The 16,269-nt window shown below is 45.4% G+C and overlaps 1 protein-coding gene across 8 annotated transcripts in view; it reads left to right on the forward strand.

Annotated features, from left to right (window-relative positions):
- Positions 1–16,004, forward strand: part of LOC112259651 (myomegalin) — a 113,561-nt gene extending 97,557 nt beyond the window's left edge. For 5 of the 8 annotated variants that reach the window (XM_042329008.1, XM_042329001.1, XM_042329004.1 and 2 more), the window contains 13 exons: positions 105–368; positions 1,058–1,309; positions 1,505–1,753; positions 6,978–7,167; positions 9,168–9,289; positions 9,578–9,871; positions 10,217–10,321; positions 10,555–10,757; positions 10,961–11,107; positions 11,328–11,466; positions 11,560–11,606; positions 11,811–11,865; positions 12,436–16,004. In XM_042329008.1, coding sequence (XP_042184942.1) covers positions 105–368; positions 1,058–1,309; positions 1,505–1,753; positions 6,978–7,167; positions 9,168–9,289; positions 9,578–9,871; positions 10,217–10,321; positions 10,555–10,757; positions 10,961–11,107; positions 11,328–11,466; positions 11,560–11,606; positions 11,811–11,865; positions 12,436–12,560 — 2,192 coding nt within the window. In that variant the 3' untranslated portion in view covers positions 12,561–16,004. The remainder of the gene's footprint in view (positions 1–104; positions 369–1,057; positions 1,310–1,504; positions 1,754–6,977; positions 7,168–9,167; positions 9,290–9,577; positions 9,872–10,216; positions 10,322–10,554; positions 10,758–10,960; positions 11,108–11,327; positions 11,467–11,559; positions 11,607–11,810; positions 11,866–12,435) is intronic. The other 3 variants (XM_042329006.1, XM_042329005.1, XM_042329007.1) reach the window with 3 other exon arrangements.
- Positions 16,005–16,269: the final 265 nt, after the last annotated feature.

A 16,269-nucleotide genomic window follows, 5' to 3' on the forward strand; every position in this document is an offset into this window, starting at 1 on the left:
AGCCGTTTAAAACATATGCTATTCATAAACACATACTTTACACCTGTCTCTCCCTCCATCCTTTTTCCAACCTCCTGTCACCCTTTTCTCCACTCTTTTTTCAGACGTCCACCCCTCCCTCCCTCCATCCTCTCTTAAGTCCTCCAGCAGCTGTCCCAACATGCTATACTCCACTCCCGTGGAGTCGGCCAGTCAGACTGGTCCTGTGTCCTGCTCCCTACCCACCTCCCAGTCCCTCCCCAGGCTTTACCCTAGCCATGACCTCTGGGGTCAACATATGACCTTTGACCCCGCGAACAGGACCTTCCCTATGGAAGCGGTGCAACAGCAGCTGGATACCCTGCACAGACAGATGACTATGAATAAGAGTGAGCAGAGTTAGGGCCAGCATGCAAGGGTGTGGTGTTCTTAGTTCACGAGGGACAACCTTGGTGGATTGAGTAACATTATGGAAGAGAATTGGTAATCTGCAGCATGTATTGTTTTGACACTGACAGGGACAACATTGGCTAGATAGAGGAGTGGATGAAGTTAGGGCTAATATAGGATGCCTGCAGTGGATCAGGATGGGACAGTATATATTGTAATGACTTGGTGTGGATGTGACAATGTTGGGGTTGAGAGATCCTAGACTAGTATCAATGTCGGGGTTGAGAGATCCTAGACTAGTATCAATGTCAGGGTTGAGAGATCCTAGACTAGTATCAATGTCGGGGTTGAGAGACCCTAGACTAGTATCAATGTCGGGGTTGAGAGATCCTAGACTAGTATCAATGTCGGGGTTGAGAGATCCTAGACTAGTATCAATGTCGGGGTTGAGAGATCCTAGACTAGTATCAATGTCGGGGTTGAGAGATCCTAGACTAGTATCAATGTCGGGGTTGAGAGATCCTTGTGTTCGATGATACAGCACCTGCATTTGCATTTGGTCCAGATAGTTTAATGATGCAGCACCTGCTTCTGGTCCAGAAATAATACCCTCAAACAAGAATGCTTTCTCTTTTACATCACCTGAGTGTGGCTCCTTAATACAGACTACTTCTCTGTTCTGTTACAGGCTTTGTGGTTCCTCACGCCAAGGCCCGGACGACCGCCCCACCAACCGCCCATCACCAGCCTGACCCTTCCACTTACAGACAGATTACCCACCATGCCTTTTACCCACACCAGATAGGCGGCCGACCCGCAGGCCCCGCCCTGAAGGCAGACGTAGATCTGGTGGATAGTGGTGCATTGTGGGATATGGAGAACATGGTTCAGCCAATCAGGGTTGGGTCATCAGGATACTATTCAGGAAACAGCTTTACTGGTAAGACCCAGAGCCTTCTATTACAATAAAGGGCTCTCGTAAGTCCCTCCACCTTTTTTCATCGCTAGCATGGTTTGCATTATCTAGACTCAATACCAACATCAATAATTGTTCAACTATTTTTCATATATAACCTGCAAATACACAGCAGTGCTAACATAAACTTGACCAATGTTCTGTCCCGTGTTCCCCAAGGTGTGGACGTGATCAAGGAGCACCTGAGGGAGGTGCAGTGTCTGCGTCAGCACCTGGAGGAGTCCATCAGGACCAATGAGAGGCTCAGACAGCAGCTGGAGGAACGCCTTTCCACCACCGGCCGTGACGGCGCAGCTCCCACCAACATCTACATCCAGAGCCTGGACTCTGTCTGCCAGCTGTCCAATGAGATCAGAGTCCTGAAAGAGGAGAACCTGGCTCTCCAGGCACGCCTGCAGGCCAGCTCAGGTACTGTACCTCACCAGTCCACCCTACTGTCAACATTAAACCAAATCATTCATATTTTGTCTACAGAGGGCTTGCAGTTGCGTCACAAATCACCTAGCAACCCCACCTTGCACCATGTTGGAAGACCAAAGTTAGTATGTGGGATGCCTCCAATCGACCACATGGCTGGCTGCATTCTGCTACCACAGGAAACTTCGGGAAGATTGCCCATTATTTATTTTATCTAAGCACCCAGAAGACGAGGGCGTGGGAGAACCTATTCAAGTAAGTAAATATATTTTGAAAATGATCAATTATTAGCTAGCTTGCTACAGAAACTTAGTGTGCAGGCTAACTCAAATGAGCTGTTAACGTAATGTTTGCTACCATAGTTAGCTTACTTTACATACTGTATAGCTAGCTAAGGGAATTAAATATCACCAGCTTGCTAACTTCATATTAGATAGTTAGCTAGCTATCTTCATGTATTTATTATTGTAACTAAATCCATTTGTAGCTAGCTAGCTAGCTAACAACGATGGAAAAAGGAGAAAGGATTAGCTAGCAGTTCCGGCTGTCAGAGAAGGGAGAGTAGGCTACTCTAGATAGGCCAGGTACCTTTGTGGGAGGACATTATGAAAATATTATCCAGTTCCAGTCCCTAGTGAGAAACTGAGGACTGAGAGATAGCAACACAATATTCAGGGCGGTCTAATTTTAGTATAATGCAACCTGTTTCTTTGTGATGTTTTCTGTCCTTAGATAGAGTGCCATGAAACACTGTCTACAGATGAAAAGGTCCCAATGATTGTCCCAAGAGAAAAAGGGTACATCCTTGTATACCAAGGATTATATGTGTACCTATATTGGCAAATTTTGTGAACAGAAATACAGTTTAAAAGTCACACACAATGTATAAACCTATTACAGCTGGAGCAGACCAACCCTGCTGGGTGTGCAGGCTTCTGTTCCAGCCCTGCACTAACACACCTGATTCAATGTATCAAACCTAATTAGTTCATTATCAAGTATGCTATTGCTGGGCAGGAACGTAAGTCTGCTCCTCCAGTAGATCAGTGATCAGTGGATGGAGGTTGGCCACCTCTTGTATTTTTTGTTCTACTTAAATGATGCTTTAGTAGTAATAGCCTACTTATTACTAAAATGTCTAACCTTTACATGTCCGTTAGTTTACTTGTATACTTTGTAATAGTGTTGAAATAGTTCAGTTATAAACTTGATTTAATTGTTAACTATTATTCAAAATGAACTATGTTGATTAATCACAATCCTGCAATAAAGAGGGGAATCTGTCTCTAATTTGTCTTAGTTTCTGTGTTGTAATTCTCAAATGAACAGGACCTTTTTGTTCAGTCATAAACGCTCCAATTAGTTTTATTTCATTGTCACTTTCTTTTCAGGAAAAAAAGGCCACATTTTTCCTGTGCAAAGGAAAGAAACATCTTTGATACATCCTCTGCCACTATGTGATTATTAATAGCCTAAATTCTCACTATCCAATCTACTCATCACATTAGGAATAGCAGGGCTTACATTAGTCTACAAATGCGATGAACAGATTGCATGCATATCAAATCAAACTTTATTTGTCACATGCGTGGAATACAACCGGTGTAGACCTTACAGTGAAATGCTTACTTACAAGCCCTTAACCAGTGCAGCTCAAGAAGAGTGAAGAAAATATTTACCATATAAACTAAAGTAAAAAACAATAAGTAACACAATACAATAACGAGGCTATATACAGGGGGTACCGGTACGGAGTCAGTGTGCGGGGGTACAGGTTAGTAGAGGTAATTTGTACATGTAGGTAGGGGTGAAGTGACTATGCATAGATAATAAACAGCGAGTAGCAGCAGTGTACAAAACAAATGGAGGAGTGGTGGGGGGTGTCAATGTAAATAGTCCGGTGACCATTTGATTAATTGTTCAGCAGTCTTATGACTTGGGGGTAGAAGCTGTTAAGGAGCCTTTTGGTCCTAGACTTGGTGCTCCAGTACATCAGCCCCGTCTTTTCCTGTAGTCTTTTTCCTGTAGTCTTTTTCCTGTAGTCCTTTTCCTGTAGTTCCTTTCCTGTAGTCCTTTTCCTGTAGTTCTTTTCCTGTAGTCCATGATCAGCTGCTTTGTCTTGCTTACATTGAGGGAGAGGTTGTTGTGCTGGCACCACACTGTCAGTTCTTTGACCTCCCTATAGGCTGTCTCATCGTTGTCAGTGATCAGGCCTACCACTGTTGTGTTGTCAGCCAATTTAATGATGGTGTTGGAGTCGTGTTTGGCCATGCAGTCGTGGGTGAACAGGGAGTACATGAGGAGACTAAGTATACACCCCTGAGGGGCCACAGTGTTAAGGATCAGTGTGGCAGATGTGTTGTTGCCTACCCTTACCACCTGGGGCCGACCCGTCAGGAAGTCCAGGATCCAGTTGCAGAGGGAGGTGTTTAGTCCCAGGGTCCTTAGCTTAGTGATGAGCTTCGTGGGCACTATGGTGTTGAACGCTGAGCTGTAGTCAATGAACAGCATTCTCACATAGGTGTCCCTTTTGTCCAGGTGGGAAAGGGCAGCGTGGAGTGTGATTTAGATTGCTTCATCTGTGGATCTGTTGGGGCGATAGGCGAATTGGAGTGGGTTTAGGGTATCCGGGAGGATGCTGTTGATGTGAGCCATGACCAGCCTTTCAAAGCATTTCATGGCTACCGATGTGAGTGCTATGAGGCAGTAATCATTTAGGCAGGTTACCTTCACTTCCTTGGGCACAGGGACGATGGTGGTCTGCTTGAAACATGTAAGTATTACAGACTCGGTCAGGGAGACGTTGAAAATGTCAGTGAAGACCCTTGCCAGTTGGTCCGCGCATGCTTTGAGTACACGTCCTGGTAATATGTCTGGCTCCGCGGCTTTGTGAATTTTGACCTATTTTTAAAGGTCTTCCTCACATCGGCTACTGGGAGTGTTATCACAGTCATCCAGAACAGCTGGTGCTTTGGTGAATTCTTCAGTGTTGCTTGCCTCGAAGTGAGCATAATAGGCATTTAGCTCGTCTGGTAGGCTCACGTCACTGAGCAGCTTGCATCTGGGTTTCACTTTGTATTCCGTAATAGTTTTCAAGCCCTACAACATCCGACGAGCGTCAGAGCTGGTGTAATATGATTCAATCCTAATCCTGTATTGAAAGCTTTGTTTGTTTGATGGTTTACCTGAGGGCATAGCAGGACTTCTTATAAGTGTCCGGATTAGTGTCCCACTCCTTGAAAGCTGCAGCTCTAGCCTTTAGCTTGATGCGGATGTTGCCTGTAATCCATGGCTTCTGGTTGGGATATGTACATGTGGGGACGACGTCGTCGATGCAGTTATTGATGAAGCAGATGACTGAGGTGGTGTACTCCTTAATGCCATTGGATGAATCCCGGAACATATTCCAGTACGTGGTAGCAAAACAGTCCTGTAGTATAGCATCTGCGTCATCTGACCACTTCCGTATTGAGCGAGTCACTGGTCCTTCCTGCTTTAGTTAATGCTTGTCAGCAGGAATCATGAGGATAGATTTATGGTCAGATTTGCCAAATGGAGGGCAGGGGAGAGCTTTGTATGCATCTCTGTGTGTGGAGAAAAGGTGGTCTAGAGTTTTTTTCCTCTGGTTGACATGTAACATGCTGGTAAAAATTAGGTAAAACGGATTTAAGTTTGCCTGCATTAAAGTCCCCGGCCACTAGGAGCGTTGTTCCTGGATGAGAATTGTCTTGTTTGCTTATGGCCTTATACAGCTTGTTGAGTGCGGTCTTAGTGCCAGCATCGGTCTGTGGTGGTAAATAGATGGCTATGAATAATATAAATGAGAACTCTCTTGGTAGATAGTGTGGTCTACAGCTTATCATAAGGGGCCCTACCTCAGGTGAGCAATACCTTATTAATATCGTGCACCAGCTGTTATTGACAAATAGACACACACCCCCACCCATTATCTTCTGTTATAAAGGTGCATTTTTATGGTGAAAGAATTGCTTCACCAAAACATGAAACTCATGTGACACATCAAATCAAATCAATTTATTTATATAGCCCTTCGTACATCAGCTGATATCTCAAAGTGCTGTACAGAAACCCAGCCTAAAACCCCAAACAGCAAGCAATGCAGGTGTAGAAGCACAGTGGCTAGGAAAAACTCCCTAGAAAGGCCAAAACCTAGGAAGAAACTTAGAGAGGAACCAGGCTATGTGGGGTGGCCAGTCCTCTTCTGGCTGTGCCGGGTGCAGATTGTAACAGAACATGGCCAAGATGTTCAAATGTTCATAAATGACCAGCATGGTCAAATAATAATAATCACAGGCAGAACAGTTGAAACTGGAGCAGCAGCACGGCCAGGTGGACTGGGGACAGCAAGGAGTCATCATGTCAGGTAATCCTGAGGCATGGTCCTAGGGCTCAGGTCCTCCGAGAGAGAGAAAGAAAGAGAGAATTAGAGAGAGCATACTTAAATTCACACAGGACACCGGATAGGACAGGAGAAGTACTCCAGATATAACAAACTGACCCTAGCCCCCTGACACATAAACTACTGCAGCATAAATACTGGAGGCTGAGACAGGAGGGGTCAGGAGACACTGTGGCTCCATCCGAGGACACCCCCGGACAGGGCCAAACAGGAAGGATATAACCCCACCCACCCACATGCTAATAGCTAGACTACAAGCTATTGCGCTAGCTAGCTAATTTTGGCTAACTTAGTGCAATTGTTATTACCTGGTTAGCATAGCAGCGAAACTAAACTCAAAATCGATCAGACTTGATTTACCAGTGATTAAATGATCGTAGCAAACCATGTATTGACAGCTGTCTGGGTTCAGGTCTTGACGGGCAAAAATGTTTCTTCGCTTTTCTGACAGTTCTTTAGTCTTCTCATTGGTGTCACCAATGGGGTTTCATGATTGCGGGAAATCTGTATTTTTTTCCCCTTGTCTTTCCTAACGTTGTTAGAGCAGCCAAATTACTGCACAGAAAATGAATGGGGTGATGAATCAACTATTATCATACAGTTTGGGGTAGCCACTCGGCTGCTGTTGTCAGAAGAATTAAAGCGGTGGTCTTCCAATATGGCCGCCGGGAGGCGGTCTACGTCAACTGCAAGCCCTCTGTAAGGCATGGACTATTCTAAAACATTTGATGTTGTTAAAAAGGATCTGATGTAGTGTCTTGCTCTGCCTTCCCGTCATGTGTGGTTCACCCTCAGAAACGTGTGAGGAGGCGGAGCAGCTGCGTGAGGTGGCGGTGACGGGGCGTGCCCGTCTGAAGCAGGCGGAGCTGGAGGCGGAACAGTGGAAGGAGGAGCTACGCCGGCTGCAGACACACAGCCAGGAGCAGGGACAGCAGATTCACACACTCAGACAGGAGAGGCAGAACAGCCATGACAAGAACAATAGGTGTGTGTGTGTGCGTGCGTGCGTGTACGGTTGACGGTATGAACGTGAGTGTACGTGTGTGGCTGACGGTATGTGTGGCTGACGGTATGTGTGTGTGTGTGGCTGACGGTATGTGTGTGTGTGTGTGGCTGACGGTATGTGTGTGTGTGTGTGGCTGACGGTATGTGTGTGTGTGTGTGGCTGACGGTATGTGTGTGTGTGTGGCTGACGGTATGTGTGTGTGTGTGTGTGGCTGACGGTATGTGTGTGTGTGTGTGTGTGCTGACGGTATGTGTGTGTGTGTGTGTGTGCTGACGGTATGTGTGTGTGTGTGTGTGTGGACTGTATGTGTGTGTGTGTGTGGCTGACGGTATGTGTGTGTGTGTGTGTGTGGCTGACGGTATGTGTGTGTGTGTGGCTGACGGTATGTGTGTGTGCTGCTGACGGTATGTGTGTGTGTGCTGCTGTGTGGTATGTGTGTGTGTGTGTGGCTGACGGTATGTGTGTGTGTGTGTGTGGCTGACGGTATGTGTGTGTGTGTGTGTGTGTGTGGCTGACGGTATGTGTGTGTGTGTGTGGCTGACGGTATGTGTGTGTGTGTGTGTGGCTGACGGTGTGTGTGTGGTGTGTGTGGCTGACGGTATGTGTGTGTGTGTGTGTGGCTGACGGTATGTGTGTGTGTGTGTGTGCTGACGGTATGTGTGTGTGTGGCTGACGGTATGTGTGTGTGTGGCTGACGGTATGTGTGTGTGCGGCTGACGGTATGTGTGTGTGCTGCTGACGGTATGTGTGTGTGTGCTGCTGACGGTATGTGTGTGTGTGCTGCTGACGGTATGTGTGTGTGTGTGTGTGCTGCTGATGCTATGTGTGTGTGTGTGGCTGATGGTATGTGTGTGTGTGTGCTGTTGATGGTATGTGTGTGTGCTGATGCTATGTGTGTGTGCTGCTGACGGTATGTGTGTGTGTGCTGCTGACAGTATGTGTGTGTGTGTGTGTGTGTGTGTGTGTGTGCTGTTGATGGTATGTGTGTGTGCTGTTGATGGTATGTGTGTGTGCTGTTGATGGTATGTGTGTGTGCTGCTGATGGTGTGTGTGTGTGTGTGTGCTGCTGACAGTATGTGTGTGTGTGTGTGTGTGTGTGCTGTTGATGGTATGTGTGTGTGCTGCTGATGGTAGGTGTGTGTGCTGCTGATGCTATGTGTGTGTGCTGCTGATGCTATGTGTGTGTGCTGCTGATGGTAGGTGTGTGTGCTGCTGATGCTATGTGTGTGTGCTGCTGATGCTATGTGTGTGTGCTGTTGATGGTATGTGTGTGTGCTGCTGATGGTAGGTGTGTGTGCTGCTGATGCTATGTGTGTGTGCTGCTGATGCTATGTGTGTGTGCTGCTGATGGTAGGTGTGTGTGCTGCTGATGCTATGTGTGTGTGCTGCTGATGCTATGTGTGTGTGCTGCTGATGCTATGTGTGTGTGCTGCTGATGCTATGTGTGTGTGCTGCTGATGGTAGGTGTGTGTGCTGCTGATGCTATGTGTGTGTGTGCTGCTGATGCTATGTGTGTGTGTGCTGCTGACGGTATGTGTGTGTGTGTGTGCTGCTGACGGTATGTGTGTGTGTGTGCGTGTGTGGCTTACACACACATACTGTCAGCCACACACGCACATACCGTCAGCCGCACACACACACACCGTCAGCCACATATACACACATACCGTCAGCAGCACACACACACATATCGTCAGCCGCACACACACACACACCGTCAGCCACACATACTGTCAGCCACACACACACACACACACATACTGTCAGCCACACACACACACACATACTGTCAGCCACACACACACACATACTGTCAGACACACACACACACATACTGTCAGCCACACACACACACATACTGTCAGCCACACACACACATACAGTGTGTGGCTGACAGTATGTGCGTGCGTGGCTGACGGTGTGTGCATGTGGCTGATGGTGTGTGTGTATTAACCCATGAACCTCTCTCTACTCTCCAGGCTCCAGCATGAGGTGTCCCTGCTGCAGCAGCAGTTGTGTGAGAGCAGGGAGCTGCTCCACTCTCTGCAGAGTGAGCTGCAGGTCTACCACAGAGTGTGTGTCAACGCCAAGGGCAACCCAGGTCCGCCTTCCCACTTTATCTACAGGTTATTGGTTGCATAGAGAGCACTGTAATTCAGGAGTTCACCAGTGGAGAATTAAAACGTGTATATATATCCTATCTTGAGATACGTGCATATAACTGGGACTTTCACATATATAATTCAAAATGACGCTCAGAAGTCGTTTAGGTCATTTATATTGATACTTGCTGTGGGTCAATGACATTCACTCTGTTATTTTGATACTTGCCGTGGGCCAATGACATTCATTCTGTTATGTTGACTAACACTATTATTGGGATTGACAGAGTTTCTGTGTGAGGGCCAGTACGGGAGGGTCCCTGCCCTGCCCCTGCCCGGGGAGCTGGGGGAGCTGCTAGGGGAGGTGAGGAGCCTCAGAGCCCAGCTCCAGAGCAGTGTCCAGGAGAACAGTGTCCTGAAACAGCTGGAGCTCCACAAACATCTGGAGCAGAAGCTGGGTGGGGGCGTCCACGGAGGGCTGGGGAGCATTGGGGGGATGGAGCCCCCTCGTACCCCGTCTCTCAGTGCCCTTACAGACAGCCCCCAGAGGGACAGCCTCTACAGACGGCAGCTACTACATGGTGAGGGGGGTGTTGTGTGGTGTGATGATGTGGTTTGAGGTTACAGTATGGAAATACATTTTGATATCAGCTTGATAGGCACCAACACTCAACGCCAGCTTACGCTTGATATTGGCTCACTCTTCAACACAATGAATGGGACAGAAGAGTCCAGAAAGTTTGTCTCATGTAAATCCCATTGAACTAACTGATTGACGTGTTTAATGAACCATTAACAACAGACTAATGAGTGAAATGTTTGATTTGAAGCATTATCATTCATTAAATGTAGTTGAATGCTCAGGGTTGTGTGTGTGTGTGTGTGGTGACCAAGCATCCCTGTCTGTCTCTGTGTGTGTTCTGCAGACCCAGCGCCGTCTCCTCCGGTCAGAGACATTGGGTTGTTTAACTGTGGTTCTCCATACCACGTCCCCTACACAGATCTGGTGGAGACCCCGCTCACTGCCAACGGTGTGACTCTAGTTCTAACGGCACTGCATCCTGTTCCTTCTCTGTATGATGTGTGACAAATGGAGAAATTACAGTTTTACATATCTGATTCACACATCTGAAGGAGTTTACACAAGTCTACACAAATAGTCCAGGAAGGATGTTTTTAAGGAAGTTAATCACTCTTATAAAATTAAAATAACTAACTAATAACATCCCCAATTATCTCTTCATAAAATGATGACATCCGTTAGATCTGGACCCCCACTCAGACCTGCAGGGGGACGCCCCGGACGGCTCGTTCTCTAACCGGAACGGACGCCACGCCATCGGGCACGTGGACGATTACAGCGCCCTGCAGCAGCAGGTCCTGGAGGGGAGGAGTCTGGTCCAGAGAATGGAAACAGCCCTTCAGGCCTGCCTCAGCCAATCAATGCTGGTAGACAGCCAGGACCAGGTAAGGGGGTAGTGATGGGGTGGGGGGGTGGGTGGCACAGGGAAACTAGTTCTATTATCTATTTGTGCCAACATCTGAGTAAGTGATGACCTAATCCTGAAACTCATAGCCAAATCTTGTGTATGTGCTGGCCACCTTCTCGATGTGAATAGTCTGTCGCTACAGCTACTTTCAGGGAATATTATGATCCTGTCTCTGTCTAGGTCCTCCTGGACTATGGTTGTGTGAGGACTCTGTTGTCTAACACCAAGACCCTGAGACAGATCCTGGAGGAGGCTGTGTCCCTGCTGAAGATGTTCTGGAGGGCTGCCCTGCCCAGCACCGACCGCTCCACCCACAACCTTAAGAAGGTACCGAATACATGATTTACTACCAATATATTATTTTGTTGAGTTGTTGTAATTGATGGTTTGTGACATCATGTGTCAGTCGTGTGGTGGCTTTGAGGCTCTCTGTTGATGATGCAGGTTCTAAGCTAGTCAGACATATGAACTGGTGTTTGGTTTATTGATGTTTTGAATTATTGAGTTGATTGATCAGTCTACTGATTGATTGCTGTGACCCCTGCAGGAGCAATGTATGAAGGAGGAGATTCTGTCTCTGAGAGGGCGTATCTCGGAGCAGGAGGAGGTTCTCCAGGGAACCGTCCAGAGACTGAGGAGCACCAGCCGCACCAAGGAGAGCATGGAGCACTTCATCGTCAACCAGCGTGAGTGTGTGTGTGTGTGTGTATGTGTGTGTTACATTGGTGTTACAGCAAAGGGTCCTAGTTAGATTTTTTATTTGATTTTTTATATTACAGTATCAAGGACTCGAGATGTGCTGAAAAAAGCAAGGACTAACTTGGAGGTAAAAGATGATCATTTTCCTTGACATATCCTGTATACACATCAGATGGTGTTAATGTGTATTGTTCATTGTCTCAGTGTCAGTACTGTAGTCTCTCTCTACTGTCACTGTTTTGCACCCACCCTGTCTGTTCCACCTGTTCCTTCATCCTCCCTCCTTCCTCTCCTTCCTCTTGTCCTCCTCTTTTCCCCTGAGTACCTCCAGAAGAACGAGAGGAGGATTTCTTCCCTAAGCTCCTCCTCTTCCTCTCCTTATGCTGGTAAAGGGTTTGGCACGCTGTGGCTGTCATGCTGTGTGACATCACTGCTTTACCATCCAATCAAACAACAGAATAATAATCATCAAGGACTATCATAAGCGTATAGATATGTCATAGGAACCAATTCATATAAATCATGGAAAACCTGAAGGGGGAGATGGGGGGGTGGGGTGCTTGCACACGATTGGCTGAAAGCCAGGGCAAGCTGAAGCTTTTAAGACTTACTGGAATTTAAACTTACAGGTCAGCTACTTACTGAGGGGAGGCTTACATAACACATTTTAGATAGCCATTTTCAGCTTCACTTCATCTGCAAGCATAATAGCTATTGTGTGGTTTCATACTAACAAGGCAAAACAAATTTGAAACATGAATATTCCATTAACCTCAACAAATCTTCAGAATCATTTGCAGATAAACCTCAACTTTGCATACTCTACTCTTCATTGCGGTGTGATGTTTAAAAAAAGTTCATCAACTTTTTGGCTGTGGCATCTTCTCTCCATCTGTGTATGTAACAGGAGTGTAGCAGTGAATAATCTAGTCTTTATTCCCCTCTTCTCCCTTTAGCTGAAGACCGAAGTCCCGGCAATGAACGGCCTACTGATTGGAGTTTCTTGAAGCCTGGCGACGCCCCGGCAACGTCAAATCAGCGTCCAGGAACCAGGAAGCGCAGCAGCCAGTGCCTGTTTTAGGTGATGACCTGTTATAGGAACCAGCCAGCCTAACACCACGACCTCTGAACTCTGACGTCACCGCCAGAACAGCCACGACCCCTCCTCCTCGTTGCCTCATCTCTAGCATCCAACGTCCCTCCTCAGATCACTCCATGCTTCTTTCTCTCCTATCTCTCCTCCACTTCTCTCCTGCCGGCAATTTGTGCCCAATGCTCCTGCCTCCTACACCTTGGGCCTTACCTGAACTCTTACTCCTTTAGTGTCATTCCTCCACCCTCCTTTTGACTGTTCTCTTTCCCCCACCTCCACCCTTGTTCTTCTGTTGGAGTCTTTGAGCTCCAGAGACGGTTGGTCCAGTCTGATGATTACCTTGTTGTGAGCGTGAAGAAGAAGGTGGTTTGAAACGTACCTCTGATGGTTACAGTAATGTGCGCCCTTGACTGCTGTAGAAGGAGTAGGATAAAGCTGCCCCTAGACATTGAGCTAAGGTCAGATTTGCCTTTTCCCCAATGGTAAAGGTAATGGGATTTGGGGAAGGTAGGCTGATCCTAGATCTGTAGCTAAGGGAAGCTTCTACATGGAGCATAGTAGATTGTGCTCTTCTGCCTGGCAGTTTTTGGATGGGATAAGTGTCAATGCATGTGAACTCATGGCTTGAGAAAGGAAATGTATAGTATTCAAACAGTACGGTACCCATATAAATATAATAGGCTTGGAACCTCTAACCCTGGCAATAGGGACGCCCATTCTATTCATTCTATTTCTGTGACAGTACCCGCGTCACACACATACGTTCACAGACATACATGAACAATCAATTTCTTTCAAAACAAATATTCAACTTTCACTGCCACAGAAATGCAACCTTTATCCTCGTGGCATTTCATCAATGAGGATTTTCTTTGCAAGTACAATGCAAAAAAGTTGAATAACATCCACAATCTAGCTAGATCTGCTGGAATCACAGTGGAGGAATGTATAGGTGTAACACTTCTAGGTAATTGTTTGCTATATTTATCTGTGGAGGATGAAGTCTGTGGATGGTCTGTCTGCCATTAGCCAAGGGTTCTGGATAGCAGAACAAAGGCCCAGTTCCATTTCAATTACTAGCCACTTCCCCTCGCTCCTACTCCATCGGTATTCACAGATCTGAATAGACTGGATAGGTGAAAGCAATATGTTGATGGCTTCACCTAGTCCTCCGATAAGTTAAGTTGAGCTTCCACTGTGTTGCTTTTATCTATCCAGTCCTGGCTGATCTAACGCTGATAGGGTAAAGGCTGAAAGAAGGGGCTAGGGGCTGAAATGGACCGAGGCCGAACATGCGTATTCAAGCTCCTCTTTAGGAGTCCTCAGACGAGCATGTGCAATAATTACGTTGTTTATTGAATGATCATGGCGCACCAGCTTTTTGGTTTTTTGCCTGACACTGGAACTAAAGTATTTAACCACTCTTGATAAGTGAAAAAGACCGTTGGTGCAATATTATACTAATAACTATCTTCTACTAACTTAGGAATACTACTGACTGAAACAAAGTGAAGTTTTTATGCAGTGTTGATGCATGAAAGAAGTTTTAAAAGGAAAAATCTAAACATTTGTTTGTGGAACATGGGATCACCAATACTTGCCAAAGTTTGAACTTTGAACTCTTCACGTCCTTGTTTGCCTTACCCATGCGAATGACATACTGTAGGAATGGTGTGACTATAGGAAGTCATCATCAGCCCAGTATATGAGATCATTTATGACATCATGATGGAGATATTTAATTGGCTGCTCTTTGAGAGCCATTTGAACCAGAGAGATGGTAACCGTTAGATTATAAATGTGCTTTATAACGAGCACATCTTGTCATAAATGGACCAAACATTTCTAAAAGTGAATCTTTCACACTAGGCTTCTATTGCTTTGTGAATTCCAAAAACTTAAACTGTGCTCATGTGAGAGATGTACCACTAAAACAGAGAATACTATTGTGATTGTTACATTTCCATTGGACTTTTTGTCTCGGTTAAGACCTTCATTGCATTCCCATGGTGTTGTTGGCTAAATGTTCTGTGTCCTTTTAGGTGTTACAAACTTTGGCAGGCTACTGGTGGGACCAATGTTGTAGATTTCCCCATTGGTGATGTCACACCCAAAGGTGTTTCTTCCTATGCTGCTTTTGATTGTGTTGTATGTTCTTGCTGTACATTTGGCAATGTTCACACTGTAAATGACTTGCTTTTCACTGTGTTCTGTTGGCTGACCTTTTGGTGTGTGGATAATCATGTCAGACATTTGCTTTGTATGCAAACGTTGAATATCTGGGTAGCTGTGCAATAGCTCTACACTAAATCTATTTTATTTTGATGTTACGCATCATTATATTAACAATATTTTTGCTTTCTTAAGTGTTTATTTTCCTGCTTTGTATGGTTTGTTCGTTTAGTTTTTAGATTATGCCAGATTGTAATAAGATAGCCACGTCTTTTATGAAATCACAAATATCTGCCTTTTCTTAGGCTATAAGTGGAACCAGTATTATTACTTACACACCCACCTATAATTAACCTTCGGATGCTTGCCTTTAAAAGTAGCTTGGCCACTGCAATTTGCTCCCAACACTTACTTGGAACTCTATTCGATCTTGAAAGCTGAAGCGTTACGGATTCTGCAACAGAAATGTAAAGGTCATTTCCAAATGATCCAACATATGCAGCGTTTACCGTGAATGCAGCCTGCACTAAAGCGGGGAACATTGCTTTTTAAAAATTTCAAACACGCTGTAAAGCTGAACTTCCGCGATGTGGATTGAATAGAGCCCTTGGAGTTAATAGCGCTTGGTGTCTATCCTAGGTATATATATATATCACAGTAGATCTGCCAACAACGTCTTGTTTGCGCTCCACTCAATTGAAAATCCCTAGAGGGGATTTGAATATAAAACATTCTAATATAACAAACATTCTAATATAAAAGCCCACGCTGTGGGGTTCTTTTGGAAAAATAAGGATTTGATGAGAAGATTCATAGAACGATTAGGGAAGATTCATATTTTATACCAAAGTAGAAATAACCAACCAACCAACCATAGATGTACAGGATTATGTCAGATTGGATCAGAGTAGAACTGAACAAGGCCAAAGAGCGTGAACAAGGCCTTTTTAATGCGCTGTGTAGAACGGAATCAAACAGAAGTATTTAGCTGTGTCTAATAGTTGGTCCTGAAACTTAGATTTAATGCTATGTGATTGAAATCGAAGAGCAGCTTGGTTTGTCAGGCTCTGTGTGTGATAAAGTGTGCGCTGATGAAGCTAACTAGGATGCCGACACAGAGCTCGTCTATGAGCTCCGTCTCTGAAGATGGTCACTGTGTGTGTGTGTGTGTGTGTGTGTGTGTGTGTTGTGTTGCCACAGTGTTATCACAATGAGGGCTTTTGGGTTCCAAAAAATAAATAAAAATGTATTTAAAAAAAACTTTGTCACATCTTTTAATGTAATGTGTGTCGGTAGCCAAACATTTGTGTTTAGACACCGAGCAAGAGGAATACACACAAATCTCCACATTTACTGATTAGCTTCATGCTTGTCCTATTCTATATTTTCTACCAGGGTTGGGGTCAATTCAAATTGAAGACACTCAATTCAGGATGTGATTTGACATAAATAAATAGCTTGTCATTTTATGAGAAATTGTTCAAAATATATTTTTTTAAATGTAATTATTGAATTGGAATTTCTG

The sequence above is a fragment of the Oncorhynchus tshawytscha genome, linkage group LG10 (assembly GCF_018296145.1).
Source record: "Oncorhynchus tshawytscha isolate Ot180627B linkage group LG10, Otsh_v2.0, whole genome shotgun sequence".
Taxonomy (NCBI): domain Eukaryota; kingdom Metazoa; phylum Chordata; class Actinopteri; order Salmoniformes; family Salmonidae; genus Oncorhynchus; species Oncorhynchus tshawytscha.